The sequence below is a fragment of the Ischnura elegans genome, chromosome 9 (genome assembly GCF_921293095.1).
Source record: "Ischnura elegans chromosome 9, ioIscEleg1.1, whole genome shotgun sequence".
NCBI classification, from domain to species: Eukaryota; Metazoa; Arthropoda; class Insecta; order Odonata; family Coenagrionidae; genus Ischnura; species Ischnura elegans.
The window spans coordinates 34,369,069-34,386,763 of record NC_060254.1 but is presented as its reverse complement, the minus strand read 5'-3'; the positions used below and the strand labels follow the sequence as shown (position 1 = coordinate 34,386,763).

General features: G+C 37.5%; 1 protein-coding gene across 1 annotated transcript in view; it reads left to right on the top strand.

Moving 5' to 3' along the window:
* The first annotated feature begins 51 nt into the window (after positions 1-51).
* The window catches only part of LOC124165682 (probable ATP-dependent RNA helicase DDX10), a 20,716-nt gene continuing 3,072 nt past the window's right edge, over positions 52-17,695 (top strand). Inside the window, exons 1-13 of the mRNA XM_046543162.1 lie at positions 52-331; positions 401-595; positions 674-824; positions 2,469-2,590; positions 2,685-2,806; positions 4,140-4,341; positions 5,989-6,151; positions 6,238-6,424; positions 6,798-6,974; positions 7,466-7,710; positions 8,615-8,823; positions 14,556-14,722; positions 16,948-17,199. Of these exons, the coding sequence (XP_046399118.1) occupies positions 215-331; positions 401-595; positions 674-824; positions 2,469-2,590; positions 2,685-2,806; positions 4,140-4,341; positions 5,989-6,151; positions 6,238-6,424; positions 6,798-6,974; positions 7,466-7,710; positions 8,615-8,823; positions 14,556-14,722; positions 16,948-17,199 (2,309 nt within the window). The 5' untranslated portion in view covers positions 52-214. The remainder of the gene's footprint in view (positions 332-400; positions 596-673; positions 825-2,468; positions 2,591-2,684; positions 2,807-4,139; positions 4,342-5,988; positions 6,152-6,237; positions 6,425-6,797; positions 6,975-7,465; positions 7,711-8,614; positions 8,824-14,555; positions 14,723-16,947; positions 17,200-17,695) is intronic.

The following is a 17,695-nucleotide window of genomic DNA, read 5'->3' as shown; positions in this document are numbered from 1 at the left end:
TTACAGAAAAAAAAGTGATTCGAGAAAGCGCAATTTTATTTTAAAATGACGTACGACATCCGCCTATGTTGACAACTCCTCGTGTGGTGTATTTTGATTCGAAAACTTAATGCGCTCCTAGTTTTCAGTTGATAATAATATACTATTTGTTTGGAAACGTTTTCAAAAGTGTATTCCGTGATTATCTCGACGCAGTGACTTGTAAATTTTAGTCATGGATAAAAAGAATGTCAGGAAGAGCAAGAAAAAATTTCAAGTGTTCAAAACGAAGCCCAGCACGTCTTTGGTGGAAAGAGAAGAAATAAAGAAGCTGACAGCACAATATGATCAGGTAAAAATGAGTACGTAGCCACTATCACCATGAATTTGGAATTGGAAAAGTAACTCCTTCCACTTTTAGGTCGACACCGAAACAACAGGAAGATTTTTTCGTGATTTTCCACTCTCTCAGAAAACTCTCAAAGGGTTAAAGGAAAATGGCTACCTTAAACCAACTGAAATACAAAAAGAAAGTCTGATGTTAAGTTTGCGGGGGATGGATATTCTTGGAGCAGCTAAAACAGGAAGCGGGAAAACATTAGCGTTTTTGATTCCGGTAGGTGCTATATTTCTTTAAAATGGTAATTCTTGTATCAATATAACAGTTCCTCACCTCGTCTAATTTACCTTTCAGATCCTGGAAAAGCTGTACTGTAGTCAGTGGACGAGGTTGGATGGAGTAGGCGCGCTAATAATTACACCAACAAGAGAACTGGCTTACCAAATATTTGAAACTCTGAAAAAAGTTGGACAGTTTCACGATTTCTCTGCGGGTTTAATTATTGGTAAGTTAATTTTATGGTTATATTCAGGCAATGAATGTCCCAATCATATTTCTACACTCTTATTTGCCCTCTCCAGCAAAAATATATAGTGCTCCCTTCCTTCAAAAATGGACGTATTTGATATAATGCCGAATATGTGGTGTAGAAGGCCTGGCACTGGATGCTGTATCCCCCGGGGGGTGCGGGTGTATATCTTAGTTCCGCCCGTTTGGCTGCACCATAATAACTTGCTCAATTTGACCTGTGACATAACCACTCAGTACTTAGCTGCTTGCATGGGCCCTGTTTTTGTAGCTTTGCACAGTACTGGGGACTCAAATTTGGGGGAATGTTATTCACATAGGTGCCCAAATGAGATTTTTCAGTGGTGGTAAGAAATTTTCTCTCGAGGTCAGCGGCAGTCACAATAGGTGAAGAGGCTTTGTGTCGTGTCGAAGGGAGGAGTAGGTTAAAGACTATGTGGACTCTGTGAGAGAAGGGGATTTTTTTGAGACTCTTGGCCATAAATGAAAAGGCCATCCAATGTCAGACATTCTCAAGAGGTTCTAATTTTATTGATTATGTTGCTTTCTCTATCTCATTCTATGATTTAACCCTAAGGTTGGTGATAGGTGAGGATAGAGCTCACCCCAGACTTAGCCACCAGGATGTGAATTTTTCACATTCAGGATAAGGGGGAGGGGGGGGGGGGGGCAAGATCATTTCCTTGAGCCACCTCGCAGTGTGACATGGGGTGGTCTTAGGTTTAAATTGGCAGCCTAAACCACTAATGTTCTATGCAGCTCCGTGCAAATTTGGTGTTAGAGTCAGGGTTAGTAAAGGTCTCCTTAAAACACGATCCTAAGCCAGCAAAAATTTTGCTCGAAGATTGAGGAAAGTGTTTTAGATGTTTTGAGCAAAACTTTTCCACGTAAATCATGCATTAATGTGCTTCACTTACCTCATTTGAGTGTATACCACTTCTAAGCAGTTGCGGATCTATGGGGAGGGGGGGGGGGAGGTTAAGGGAGCTATAGCCCCCTCTTGGGCATCCAATTTACGCTAGATAGAATAGTATTTTTTTCCAACCCCCACTTAGCCCTCCCTTGTCCCTATCCTGGATCCACCACTGCTTCTAAGGGTGTTTAAAGTATTCCCATTGATAAAACATATGAGGAATTTCTTTTCAATCATGAACTGGAGTGGACTTATGAGGATAGAGGGCTTCAAGGAAGCCAACACTACTGATGAACTTCATATTAGCACTTTTGGCATGCTTGTTTGTACAAACTGTGATTATTTCAAAGCTATCAGTCTCCCTTGTATTGTCGTCCTTATGCATCTTTTTTTTTAAAAAAGGGTATTACATTCCCATTGGAGAAATGTGTAGGGCAAAAGTATTGGATAGAGATTTCACACGGAATACAGAAAATGGGCTTTTGCCAAACCCGAAAAAACTTCCAGCTGAGCTGTGCTGGGGTTTATAGAAAAGGCTATTATACTTCCATTACTCCGTGTTCAACTCATCATACTCCATATGTACTTCCCAAATGCCTTTCCTGCATACTAAATGATCAAATTTCTAACATTTGTATCTTGTAGTCTTATTTAAAGAACTTGATTGTTTTCTCTTTTAATTTCAATATTTATTTTCATCTCTCTTAGGGGGCAAAGATTGGCTTTTTGAAAGGAAAAGAATGGATCAAGTCAATATTGTCATATGCACTCCTGGAAGGCTGCTGCAACATATGGATGAGAATTATCTTTTCAATTGCTCTAACCTACAGGTAACTACTCAAAATATATTTACATCGCTTTGTTTAATGGATCATAGTGATATTTTTGTAATTGTCTGCATTTAATTTAATTTTTCCTTCTAAGATATTAGTGCTTGATGAAGCTGATCGGTGCCTTGACTTGGGGTTCGAGGAAACCATGAACAACATTATCCAAAATTTACCAACGGAGAGGCAAACACTATTATTTTCGGCTACACAGACAAGGTAGGAAAATAATTTGCATGATTTATTCTAGTAACCTTTTAGCATGATATATTTCTAGTCTTGACTGCTTAATTTCATGTGTTACTACACAATTTCACTTTATAATTACATACCGTATATGTCTGAATATAGTCCCCCCTTTTTTTTCAAAAATGCTTGTGGTAAAATTAAAGGGGGGGACTATATTCAAACACATTTTTTTAACTTTTCCCGAAACTGAAGCCTCAAAATTAGGGGGGGGGGGCTCGCTCGGGGGGGGCTCGAAAAAAGCTGATTTCCAATGGTTGCAAGTATGCACTCAAGCATATTGCTGCAGTTATACTTGCTCGCTGTAGTGAGCACTGTTAGCCGTCTACTACCAAATAGGGTCCCACTTTTTGTGCATATGCATATTCGGAGAAATAAGGTAATTGGGCCTCACTTGAAATTTTTGTTTTAAATCTTTTTCCATTATTCTATCAATGTTCCTCTTCCACAATTTTTTACTCGATTTTAGAAAAATAGGTCACTTTCACTTAAATATGGTCCCATTTCTTTTGTCCCAAAGGCTAAACAAGGAGATTCCATTGTGAGCTATGTGGTATCTCTAATCAGCATAGGTATTCCTAAGAAATGGATAAAATTTCTTTTTTCCAAATGGCTATGGTAACCCATGTGATGATGGGCAAGTTTGATTGCAGAATGATCCGACAGCTCCCGAACAATGTGCTGGACCTTTGATTCATTCTCAACTTTACATTAGGGTGTTAGTGAAGCGTACATTCCCCTCCAAAGAATGACAGCTAACCTCCTTTACAGTGGCCATGGCTCAACATAAGTTTTGTACCCTTATTGTTCTAGCAATTGCAATCTTTTCAGGTGAACTGCATTTTTGCGCTGGTTAAATATTTTATTTTGTCTTTGGTGCTCTTTCAAGGAATAGACAATGTATTATATATAACATTCATTGACAGCAACAACACACCAATGAAAAAAATATGAAGCTGATTTCCAATGGTTGCAAGTATGCACTCAAGCATATTGCTGCAGTTATACTTGCTTGCTGTAGTGAGCACTGTTAGCCATCTACTACCAAATAGGGTCCCACTTTTTGTTGCTGTATAGACTGTGATAATTAATTTCTCTGAAATGCATTTCCTCGTAGTATGTTCCAAGTAGGAAAGTTAGTTCATCTTAAATCATAAACTAAGGCTCAGTTCAGTATTGTACGTAATGGGTAATCTGTAGATTTTCATCTTCATTTTTGTATATGCATGTTATTATTTGTTTCTTCACATTGTTCTATTTTAAAATGTGGACCTATGGATTATATATTTATTATCGTATATTACAGATCTGTGAAGGACCTTGCACGGCTAAGTTTGAAAGATCCTATGTATGTGTCAGTTCATGAACATGCAAAACACAGTACACCTGAAGGATTAAGGCAAAGCTATCTAGTAGTGGAATTAGAAGACAAGGTTTCCATGCTGTGGTCTTTTCTTAAGAATCACAAAAAGCATAAAATACTTGTCTTCATGGCCAGCTGTAAACAGGTAAATAACCTTATTTATTCTTTCTGAAAATGTAAATTAATTTTTGGCGATGGAGTTGAATTATCTGTAAGAGTACATTTTACAGTACTCTGGGGAAATAAAATGGGGGACTGAAATAGTATCATGGAATGAAATCAATTATTATTTATCTTAATCCTTAATGATCTTAAACTTAATGTAAACAATGCACATATTCAGATATTTTCTAGTTGATGTATAGCAGAAACCAGCTCATGTTGAAATAGATTGGTTAGACTAGACCCTGAATGTGCTGAAATCCTTTGTAGTTCTGGAGGATATTATGTAACTTAAGCATCTAATGATTTTGAGTGAATGATTCTAGCTTGGACATCGGAAACAATGAAGGATAGCTATCCATCCACCAAGGCTGAAGCTGATGTTACACCCTTAACTATTTCTAGTAGAGATTGGTCTCTCCTCTATTTATATTGGTTTCAATTCATGTTTTATTCCTGCCATCATCTTTCAATTCATGTTTAAAATTGTTTCTTTTTCATTGCTTGATTTTCAAAAGTTATTAATGATTTTAATTTATGTATTTGCAAAATTTTTGTCTTGAAATGATTGCAGTTAGGTTAACGTCAGTATTTTTTTAATAAACCCATTTTCTTGCCAACATTCCTCATATTTTTGCAGCATAAGAGCTTGAGAATTTTTATTAACGAACACACAAAAGTTAAATAGTTGAAAAAGAAGTTAAACCTCCACCAAACTTTTAACTTCTAATTTTATTTCGTTGAAATTCAAGTTTGGTGGAGGATTAGAACTTTTGGAAGTTATGTGTTAGTTAACTAGTAAATTCACTTAACTTTTTGGTACCTTTCCATTGTAAACATTAAAAATATTACACTTTAGTGTACAGTGAAACTTGCTATATTTAATATTTTTATTTCCGTAACGTAAAACATTCACTTAAAAGGCACTATCCCTGGTGATACAGGAAAAAATGTGAAGCGTTTTAAGGGAATTGATTCGTTTAATATTGATATTGATCTACCTCCTATAACTTCAAGATCTTTATTTATTTTATAAAAGCACAATAAACATTCATTTATTTTGATAATGCTTGAAATAACAATACTAATTTACCTCTCAAGTGACTAGATCCACTCATTTTAAAACTTTGTAATTTAAATTAAATATAAGAAGAGTTTTGGATTGGGTTCAATGTAAATAATTTCAGTCAGTGGCGTAGCCAGGGGGAAGGTCCGTGGGGTCCGGACTATCCCCCCCCCCCCCCCCCCCTAAATATAAAAACACAATTACTTTGCTTCATAAAGGAAAACAAAATATTTTTTAAAAACCATGAATTTTCTAAGATTTCTTTGACAAAATAAGTTTTTTTTAGTATGAAAAGTGTTATAATTAGTTTAAAACCCTCTACGTAATACCCTGTTTTTCAAAAATTTTCGCCCCTGATTTTCGAACTCCCGCAAATGAAATTCCTGGCTACCCCGCTGATTTCAATGCAGATTTTTTTGACTGTGGTTCTGACTGTGACTCCAAGTTCAAGAAATGGTTGAACTAGAACTGTAGAACCAAACTAACCCTTCTGAAATTTATTTGAAAACCACTCCACCTATTGTGTACCACATAATACAAACACCATCTGATCTGTTCCTTAAGGTGAAGTTCATGTTTGAGGCCTTCTGCAGACTACGGCCTGGAGTTAGCCTCCTGGCATTATATGGTTCTCTTCATCAACTGAGGCGAATGGCTATCTATGAATCTTTCTGCCGGAAAAATCATGCAGTTCTGTTTGCCACTGATATTGCTGCTAGGGGACTAGGTATGTCTAGATTTTTACCTTCTTCTTATACTCTGAGAAATCAGGATGTGGTTCATCATTCTATACTTTTTCAAATGTAATTCTAGATTTCCCTGCTGTACACTGGGTTATTCAGCTGGATTGTCCTGAGGATGCTGCAACTTACATTCACAGAGCAGGTCGCACTGCTCGCTATGAGAAGGGAGGAGAATCATTATTGGTTTTATTACCATCAGAAAAGGAAGCTATGGTGAAACGATTGGAAGCGGCTAAAGTTCCCATAGGAGAAATCAAGTATGTTCAATCAACATCTGATTTTAGTAGTGGTAGCATTTTTTGTGTGTATATGATAAGTTTTGATTGTTATTTTTGATTATATAAAATAGTTAAAGTATATGTCAGGAAAAAATGGTGGCTATAAGATGGATAAGAAGAGATCAGTGAATAAGAAAATAATTGAATGGGGGACATTAATTCATTGAAAAAAATTAATAAGACTTTGGAGCAAGTGAATGCTTGCATGATGGTCAATGTTGGTGTATGAGGATGGAGCTCATTTATAATGCTTGTTTAAAAGCAGCTGTTCTTTTGAGGAACTCTGGGAACACATTTTAAATTCTTCACTAAATTGTTATCAAGAGTAGCTCACAATGTTTTTTTTCTTCAGGATCAGTGCCAATAAACTCCAGTCACCACAGAGAAAGTTAGAGGCATTTTTAGCTCGTGATGTTGAACTGAAAGCCACTGCTCAGCGAGCTTTTGTGGCTTACATTAAGTCTGTCTTTCTTATGAAGGACAAAGAAGTCTTCAAAGTTAATTCACTGAAGACAGATGCTTTCTCTAGGTGAGATATTAGTGGTAAAACTCCCCTCTTTGTTAACTTTTTTTTTTTTTAAGTATTCTGGTTGATTAAACTCAACTTGGAGATTGGTATGAACAACCCTGAATCTCAAGCTGAGCCGTACAATTTTGGGAACACATTAATTAATAAATTCATTGTGAATTAATCATGAATCTTTAACATTTTTTGGGGTTTTTAAATTTTCATAACTTTGCCCCACTTTGTCTCATATCATCAGATTATTTCCATGACAATACACTTTCTCTCATGGGAAATTGTGAAGTATATGTTCACAGGATTGATGTATATTTTTTTCTGTGTACAAGTAAATTTAGTTTGATCCATTTTAGAGCTCCAATTTTTAAGGTAGTAATTGCAGCTCAAATGGTTTACATATTTAGGAGATTCAATTTCACAGTATATTCCTAATTGTCCTCCTGTGTTATTTTTTGTGCAAATGTGTGCATTAGTGACAATGAATTTTCTGATTGAAGGTCCCTCGGATTAGCCATTCCTCCAAGAATAAGGTTTTTGCAGAGGATGGAAAAGAAAAAGGCTGCCACTGGAAATATTAAAGAAGATAATTCGGATGAAGATTCTGAAACTGATGCATTCAACCAAAGACCAATAAAGGTTGAAACTGATGTGAAGGTTGAAAATGATGATGAGTATGCTGTGGAATCAACAGGGTTTGAAAAGCAATCATCAAGTTTTCAAGAGCCCTTTAAATTTGGCAGTGGTGAGTACTTGCGTGGCTATGGTAATGATATATGTATGCCATTTAGGAGTACATTTGTACTATGTAGTTCAGTAAACTCACAATTGGGTCATTTCATTCAGGCATGACACCCACAGACTCTGAGTTTGATGAAACTTTTACTTGTCCTAGATTTACACCATGAATATTTGCTCAGACGTAGAAAACTGTTATGCAACACAAGCATTTCATCACATTTGAAAGAAGACCCAACCCTGACTAACAGAGTCGTGAAAAGGGATTTTTTTTGGCATAATTTTTTTTTAACGATAAAGCAAGAAAAAAAGCCATGAATTTTATTTTTACAGTCGGTGGGTCGTACTTTAAGGAATATTAGAAAAAATAATTTAGCTTGATTCTCATATTGCCTCAGGTCAAAATTTGATGTTTTGTTGACCCATGTTTTTGATGCAAAATTTTCTAAAATCTTATAAAACATCTTGAGTTTAGAGAATTTTCAAGAACCCTTAAGTTATTTTTCAATTAGTATTTGGAATCCTCATCTATATTAAAACTGCAGATATTCATAAGAATTGGATGAAAAGTATGGCTGAGACAAATTATTTCCCTCTGGAGGCCTTGGAGATCACATTCATTGAAAAACTGCAGTTTCACCCAAACTTCAAATCGTGGGGAAAAAAAACTACGTAGTTGAGATAGCCAAGAAATATTTTACCCTGTGTCATTCCTACATAGAAGGATGAAAATCGTCAAATTTCATCAAAATCTGAGTTGGTGGGTGTCATGCCTGGATGAACTGACATGGAATGAGCTGATGTACAGATTCTTATTGTTGAACCACCATTTTTACCTTCTACTGCAGAGGTAATTTCTTGTATTTGAAGTAACTGGATACCTAATGCAATCAATATATTTTTACTTCCAGTTGAAAGTGACAGTGAGGATGACATATTGGTGGTTAAAAGGAGAAATCATGAACTTGAAAATGACGAAGAGGGCACTGAAATTAAAACTGAAGAAGATTTGTCTCAGAAACAGAAGAAGAAGGTGTTGACCAAAGCTGCCATTGCTAAACGTGTCCTCAAAAAGAAGATTATTGCCAACAAGAAAACTGTTTTTGATGAAGAAGGAAATGTAAGTTCCTCTTCATAATTACTAATTCAATAAGCTGTCTTCCTGTTTATTAGATGTAGTCTTTCTATCTCATTTTACGCTTTGAAGCCCGGCGCTTATCTGGTGGAGGTTGGCCCTATGTACTTACAATATTGCCTTAATTTGAGTTCTTGTATAAAAATATTCTCATTTGCTAAAATTCCATCCCTGATGTGCTTCCTAATCTCTAACTCCTCCTAGCAGTCCATCCTTCTTCCCTTTTTCTCAAGGTGGAGAATTTCTGGAACAAAATCGCTCCTGTGGTCACTCTCCCATAGGTGTTTTGTGAAATGCGATTTGTCTATCTTCCCGTTTCTTAAATGCCTTCTGTGTTCCTCTGTTCTTAATCGGAACAAACGTCCAGTCTGGCCTATGTAACAGGTCTCACAGTCACTGCACTTGAGTCTGTAAATGCCACTTCTATCATTTATGTCAATTTTATCTTTCGTATTGCATAATAACGCCCTTAAGTTAGCTGTGTTATAATAAGCAATTTTAAATTCTTCTCTGGGAAAGAGGTTTGCGGTTGCCTGTGAAATATATCCGTAATAACTGAGTTTGCACCAGCATTTCTTATGCTCATTATGATTGGATGATTGGTAGATAAGTTTCAGTGCCCAAAGGGAGCATTTCTTCCTCAACAATTTATCGATGACACTTTCTTCGTATCCGTTTTTTACTGTAATGTGTTTGATGGTTTTCATTTCCATGGTGAGGTTCTCGGCAGACAGGGGGATGTTGAGTGCTCTGTTTAACATGGAATGAAAGGTGGCTAACTTATGAGAGGGGTTGTGGCGGGAGTCGGAGGGGATGACATGGTCGGTGGTAGTCTCTTTCTTGTATATTTTGAAGTCATAGCCTTTCTCCATGGTTGAAATAGTGATATCTAGAAAGTTGATACTATGGTCGGATCCTTTTTCACATGAGAACTTTATGTTTTTGGTTTGTGTATTCAGTGTATTCAAAAATACGTCCAGTTGCCTCATAGTACCAGTCCATACAGCAAACACATCGTCAACGTACCTGTACCAGCAGTGGATAAAATTGGTGTTCACTGAATCTTCACTGAAACATACTCTTGCAGGAAACACACCTAAACCCGACTCGTTCTTTCTTCTCTCCACACTTTAACATATACAGACTGGACCGCAACACACGCCGAGGCGGAGGAGTTGCAATCCTAATCAGAAGTAACATTCCCCATTCCCTCCTGAACTCCCCCACTCCAGAAGTGTTCGAAGCTCTTGGTGTATCGGTACACACTCAAGCCGGTCCCTTAAACATTTACACAGTATATCACATGCCAAATAAACTTATCACCAAAGACCACCTTGATAACCTGTTCTCCGCTTCAAACGGAATATACTTCGGCGATTGGAATGCCAAACATCCGTACTGGAACAGCAATAGAATCGACAAAAATGGAAAAATCCTGTACTCTTACGTCAAAAACAGAAACCTCCTTCCTCTCTCTCCACTCCAACCCACACACTATGCTCCCCGTTCCAGCGATGTAATCGATTTCGGCTTCTCCTCCAATCTTCCCATCCAATTCACTCCCTCTCTAATCTATTCTTTCACTTCCGATCATCTACCTCTTTCATTTTCCATTCCCTTAACGAATACTACGCTACTGCCCTCCGAATTTACTGTCACAGACTGGGACAAATTTGTCACGTTTCTAAATGACTCTCTCTCTACTCTCCCCCCAATATCCAATCCCACGCCGGAATTGATAGAAAAACAAACAGAAGCCATCACCACTGCACTTCATTCGGCCAAAACTTCCGCCTCCCGTACATTTATTCCCCGCGCCAAAAGGCCAGACAGATTTCCACAGTACTTAGTCAACCTCATCAAACGCCGTAACACCGCTCGTCGTGTATGGCAGCAGTTCAGGATCCCTTCCGACAAAACCATCTATAATAACCTCGCAAACTCTGTGAAAAAAGAAATTAAAAAATATAGCATAAGACTCTGGGAGAACCACATCTCAACACTTACCCTAGAAAATCCGACTGATCCCCAAAAGAAACCAATCTGGAATACCATCCGCGCTCTCAAACGCACGGACAAACAGTTATTCCATCCAATCTCCTCCAACTCAACCTTGATATTCGATCCCGCCCAGAAGGTCGAAATCCAAGCTGATCATCTTCAACAAACAACATCCCTTGATTCCTCACTTTCTCCAATAGAACCCCAAATAAACTCATTCTACAATAACCTTCCCCCCTCCTCCACTTTCACTACCATCGCCAATCCCTCTCAAGTCCGCAATATTCTTAACACTCTTCCTGTCAAGAAAGCTCCCGGGCTGGATAACATTTCCAACTCCCAGTTGAAATATGCCAGCCGTTCCCCAAATTTTCTCTCTGCAATCACTGATCTTTTTAACCACTGTTACTCTGCCCCATATATTCCCGCTGCTTGGAAACAAGCCAAAGTCATCCTCATCCCAAAGCCAGGCAAAGATCCAAAAATCCCCGGAAACTCTCGTCCCATTTCCTTACTCTCTAATCTTTCAAAAATTCTCGAAATTCTTATTCTGTCCCGCCTCGAATCTTTCTCTTCCGCAAACAGCCTCATCCGACCTGATCAGCTTGGTTTTCGGCGCAAAATGTCTGCGCCCCACCAAATCCTCAGACTAGTGGAAAAAATCAGCCACGGTTTCAACCGCCGCTACACAACTGACGCGGTCTTCCTCGACGTTGCAAGAGCGTTTGACAGAGTTTGGCATAAAGGCCTCCTGTACAAACTTCACCTCCTGAAATTCCCTCCCTCAGATATTCTTTTCATCAATTCCTATCTGCACAACCGTCAATTCCGAGTCGCCGAAGCCAAAACGTTATCATCTCTGCGACCCATGGAAGCTGGAGTACCTCAAGGCTCCATCCTCAGCCCGTTCCTTTTTACAATTTATGTAAACGACATGCCCTCCACACGCAAAACATCGCTCCACATGTACGCCGATGATACAGCAATTGCCGCTACATCATGGAAGGGAGATACAAACATAGGCAAACTCAACACTCACCTTAGACTAATCCATAAATGGACGAATCTCTGGAAGATTCGCATCAACGCCTCCAAAAGCACACACATACACTTTTCACGCAGACAAAAATTCGGCCCACAAACACAACCACACATCAACAAAATCCGTATACCAAGAGCCCGATCACACAAATTCCTCGGCGTCTATCTGGACAGCAAACTCACCTTCCTACCCCACTTAAAATACAGTACTGCTAAAGCCATCAAGGCACGGCAAGCGGTTTATTCCCTTTGCTCCTCATCCTCCCCGCTACCGCATTCTTCTAGAATCCGGCTTTATACTGCAATAGTCCGTCCTTCATTACTCTACGGCTGCGAGATTTTCGCTAACAATAAATCCATCAGAGATAAACTGGAATCCTTCCAAAATAAATCCCTCCGCCTTCTACTTAACCTCTCCCGACTCACAAGGACCAAAGATATTCGCTGCGCTCACGGTGTTCCGTCCATTGGAGAATTTATCAACAAACTAGTAAAAAACTTTAAGTCCAGGCTCAGGGAAACAAACAACACTCTCCTTACAGACATCTGGAATTACGATCCTACAATCCCAACAACATACAGACTGCCTCAACAAGCTACTCTTCTATGAGTCTATCCTATATCTTTCCTTCTTCTAGATATTAGTATTGCTAGGTTAGCATTGTTTTGTGTGTCCACAGTAAAAAAGAAAGAAAAAAATATATATATAAAAAAGAACAAAAAGAAAAAAATAAAATAAATAATAATAATAACAAAGCAACAAAACCAATATGATAAAAAAAAAAAAATTAACTAAAAAGAAAAAAAAAGGGGCCAATAAAAAAAAATATATATAAAAACTATTAAAAACAATGAAAAAATAAAACGTATTCAACAGAGGAGGAAAAAAAAAAAAAAAATCAAAAGAGCCCATTACAAATGTGGACGTTCTTTCCAACTCCGTTTTAATTACCTTGTACTCATCATTCTTCTGTAAAAGAAATTGCAAGATGTATGTAGCTTAGTGTATTTTGATGTTTAATATGTAAGTTTCTGCTAACACAAACAACACACTACCCCGACAACATATACAACTGCGCCCAAAATTATTGTATTGTAAACTGGCTGGTAGGGGTAAACATCGCTTTACCGGAACGGCTTTAAACGCGCCTTCGGCGCGCAATCTAGTGAAAATAAATCTTCACTGAAAATTTTCTCTTCAAACTTGTCCATATATGGTTCCGCTAAAAGCAGCGATAGCAGAGACCCCATTGCCAATCCGTCTTTGTTATTAAATTTAAAATAATTCTCTTCCACACATGCTGTCAGTAATTTCACAAAATCGTCGAGGAAGGGTGGATCGGCTCCGGCTTTCCTCAGTGTTTCTTCTGCTACTTTAACAGCCTCGGAAACTGGAATGTTGGTGAATAAATCTTTCACGTCAAAGGATACTAACGTATGTTTGGATGGTGGGGGCTCTCTTTGAGTGAGAAGACGGCACAGTGCAGTTGAGTTCTTTACCCCGTATCTTGGCTTGAATCCGGTGAATTTTCTGAAGATTGAATTGAGGTGGGAGGCTAGTTTTCTTGATGGTGCAGCAACACTTGAGACTACGGGTCTGATTGGAATGTTTGTTTTGTGTAACTTTGGAAGACCAAAAAATCTTGGTGCCTGTGGGTTCATCACTGTTACTTTGTATATCTCATTTGTTTTAATGATACTTGGGGTGGAATTCAGGGCTTTTTTCATCAACTTATGAAATTTGTATGTTGGGTCATTAGGTAGTTCCACTACAGGGTTGTTCTAAATGAAATCATTGCACTTTTTCACGTAATCAACTTTGTCCATCACAACAACTGCGTTGCCTTTGTCGGCTTTCTCTATAATTAATTTTTCTTCCCTTAACAGTTTTTGGACGGATTTCAAGGGTTTCAAGTACTGGAAAATTGTTTTGCTGTGGGGTTAATTCTCTTAATTGCATTGGAAATTTTATGGGAGAACACTGATTTATGTCCCCTATTGCTATTAAATAGGGCTGCGTCACAGTCTATGATTAAGTTTTCAAGCTCTCTTTTGCCTATGGGAAGGTCGGGAACGTATTTAAATCCTTTTTCCAGTTTCAACTGCAGTTTTTTTACTGTTTATTTACAATGAATTTTCACAAAGTTAAGCCTGAAATAATCAAGTTTATAGAATATCAGTAATTGAAACAATGAAATAAACTAATAAAACTTAAAATACTTGGCTGAAAATTGAAAATTGTTGCTGCATGTATCAGACAGAATGTGCTCCAGAGAACAAATTCAGTGGTATTAACTGTGGTTTTTCTTTCAATATTCAACCCCCATCACAAGTGTACAAGGCTTGTGAAGAAACTTTTCCACTACATACATATTCTCTGAATTCAAGATAATTTGGTGAATAATTTTCTCATTCATAGTTTGTATATTGGTTTTAAGCCAAGAAGTCAATGAAATGAACTTTCCTTAAATTTTTAAAATGAATCAATTGACATTACCTGTTTTATCATCATCATTGACTGGGCTGAAAGGTGGGAAAATTTCTGATGACTTTTTTTCTATGAGACTTGGAAAAAAAGGTTGCCTCTTTTTAATGAAAAGTGTGCCATTATTTTTTAATGTATTTAAAGTTCATAAATAATTCAGTAAAACTTAAGTGGCTCTTTTTCATTTCAGGCCATTGTCAATTATGCAAGGGATAAAGTGTCTGAAGCTGCACGTGAATATGAAAATGAAGATGTTCCTGAGGGAGGTATTAACATTGAGAAGGCCAAGCTGGTATTGAAGGAAGAAGATCAGTTTGACAGGAAACTTTTCCGAGAAAGAGTGAGGGCTAAACATCGGTAAGTTAATGCACCTGGCCTATTGAATTATAATTTTGAAGGAAGAATTCTTTTGAAATGATGTATTCTCCTGTGTTTTCCCAGCATTAGCATTTGGTAAGTCTGCATGGATTTCCCTCCGCGTAATAATAGCTTCAAAGTCATGTGTGTAGTATATGTGATAAAATTACGCACAAATATATAAAAACAAGCACATTCGTTTGATTTCCTCAGTAGAGGAATGAGGCATAAGGCAATTGATACTTTCAGGATAAGTTGAAAATTCGGGAAGATAAGTTGATATCTTCCCAAATACAGTTAGTCCTCAGTATACGAACATGATGCGTTGCGAGACGTATCTCGTAAGTTCATAAATCTATGTAAGGCATCGAGAAGTGCGGATATCTTGCAGAAAGCAGCACTGCATTGCCATTGTGTGTGAACTCACGATTGTGACAGTCTGATCTAGCTGGGTGTATGATGCAGCCGTAGCCAAAAATAATCACTGTCCGCAGGAAGGAAGAACGCAGTAAACGCTGAACAGAACCTGACTACACATCGGATTAAATGATACTTTGTTCAGATTATGCCCTAAGTGTGAGTACGCTACACCGAGTTGCATCGACAAACTCGAAAGGTGTCAAATTTGAAATTTTTGGGCACGCTTGAATTTTTTGAAAGTATATCGTATATTCATAAGAAGAGGACTTAGTGTACGTCTAATTTATGAGCAGTAATGAGTGGGTCACCATGATTCCACCAGAATGAAGCTATTATATGATGTTGTTTGCATATTGAAGTATCTCCTACTGAAGAAGGAACCATAATTGACGCTCTTGGACACAGTGCATGAGGAGAACTTAAAAGTAGCGCAATGATTTGAACGTAGCATAGTTATATCTTATTAAATGCCTAAAATAATTTCTTTTTGCAGCCGCCAGGACTGGGAATGAGCTTCGTAATATCCTGGTGAAAAAATTTTGTAATAACATTTCTTTTACTATGAATTGGATTGGCCTATTTGTCAGGCCCAATGATTTGCTTTGTTATAACGAGAACTTCGTAGTAAGGTTGTTTGTATCAACAAGAGTCTACTGAATTATGAGCCAAGAAATACCGTGGAAGCCCCATATAACGAGTTTAGGAAATAGCAGCAAACTCAAATTAACAAGAGCGGAAACACTTAAAACCCTATGATTTACACGAAAAATTAATAAGTATTACCAATAATGGTGCGATTTGTCACCTATGCTATTTGTAATTACGACAAGTTGGCTCGATGATCACTCGCTGCATATGCGGCTTAAAATGCCATTAAAACTAAATTTTTTCACCTACTATGACGTTCACATGTTTGTTATGCCCCTATTCTTTGGCCCTTAATTAATTTCTCCTGTACATACTTTATTGTTCTTTTGTCCACTTGTGCATCCCTCGGTCAGGTTCAAAATTATTCGGCCTGTCTGCTAACATCATGGCTGGTAAACACAAGTCCTTAGATCTAAAAACCAAAATGTGAATTAATGCCAATTGTAAAAGTTGTGAGTGTTTCAAAAGTGTAATTGCGAGGCAAAATGGAATTAATACATTTACCTTATTCACCATCGTAAAGAAAAAGGAAAAAATTTATGCAGCAGTGCTTCGAGAAGGACGACCAAGCACCCAAAAACTTTGCGGCCTTGAGAGCATACACAGAAACTGCCCTTTTCTCATGGTTTTGCCTACAAAGAGTCAAAAGGATTCTGATCACAGGCCCCATGATGAAGGCGAAAGCAGGATATTTGAGTGAGAGGCTAGGTATAGGCAATTTTAAATTCTCTGATGAATAGTTTGTACGGTTAGGAGACAGGAAGGAAATATCCCTTCATAAAGTATCTGGTGAATCTTTAACTGTTCATGTAAATGCTGTGGAAGGCTGGGCACATGTATATAAAATCTATTTGAATAATTACAGCCTCTATGGTACTTACAACACAGGTGAGAAAGGCTTATTTTTTAATCTTCTTCTGGACAAAACTCACACCAGTTTAACGGATCCCTGCAAAGGAGGGAAGAAAAGCAAGGACCATTTCACCCTTCTTTTATAGGTGAATATGGATGGTTCAAACAAATATAAACTGTGTGTAGTTGAGAAATTGCCAATGTTATAAGGGTGTAAAAACAATCCTATGTGCTTATGAAGGTAACAAAATCCATGGATGATGGCTGCAGTCTTCATATATTGGTTATAATTGATTGTCTTTCAGGGAGCAGAAAAAGAAACTGAAGGAAGCCAAGATGAATGAAAAGAAAAAGAAAGAAGAAAAGACCGATGACACAGAAGAAGATGAATTCAGCAGTTCAGAGAGTGAAGGTCCAGATCTGTCCTGGCTACCTGATCCAGACAAAGTTTTTGGAAAGCAGAACGAGGATGAGGAATCTGCAAGTGAAGTGGAAAATGAAAGTGCTGGTGAAAGTGAAGGAGAGAACTCTAGTTCACCTGAAGAAGATCAAAGCAGGTAAGGGAAAGCAAAAAATTTTGTTTAAAATTAACCCAGGAGTTGGAAGTATCGAAGCTAGATTAAAAATATCTGATTTACCTTCATATGCTGTGCAATGGTTTAAATTTGGCAATGAACTTTTCTTATTACATTACTTACATTGTAATAATGAAAATTAAGATGTATATATGTAAGTGCTATAAACCAATCAACTGAACATAAATATGTACATATTCATGGTTAACTACGAATGTATAGCTTTTCAATAATTCATCACTCTTCATATGTTTTCTTTATTTGGATGATTTTTTTTGGGTAAACCAACTGTTTTCAAGAATTCGCTCTGGCAATTTTACAATTGTTTTTTAAATTAATAATGTCGATACAAAATCCAAATATTCAAGCGTAACGGGGCAGAAATTGTTCTGAGGAAATTATATAATTAGGTGCAATTTGCAATTTTCTGCAAGACTGACTTAAAGATTCAACCTGGGTGTTTATTTCACTGCAAGTT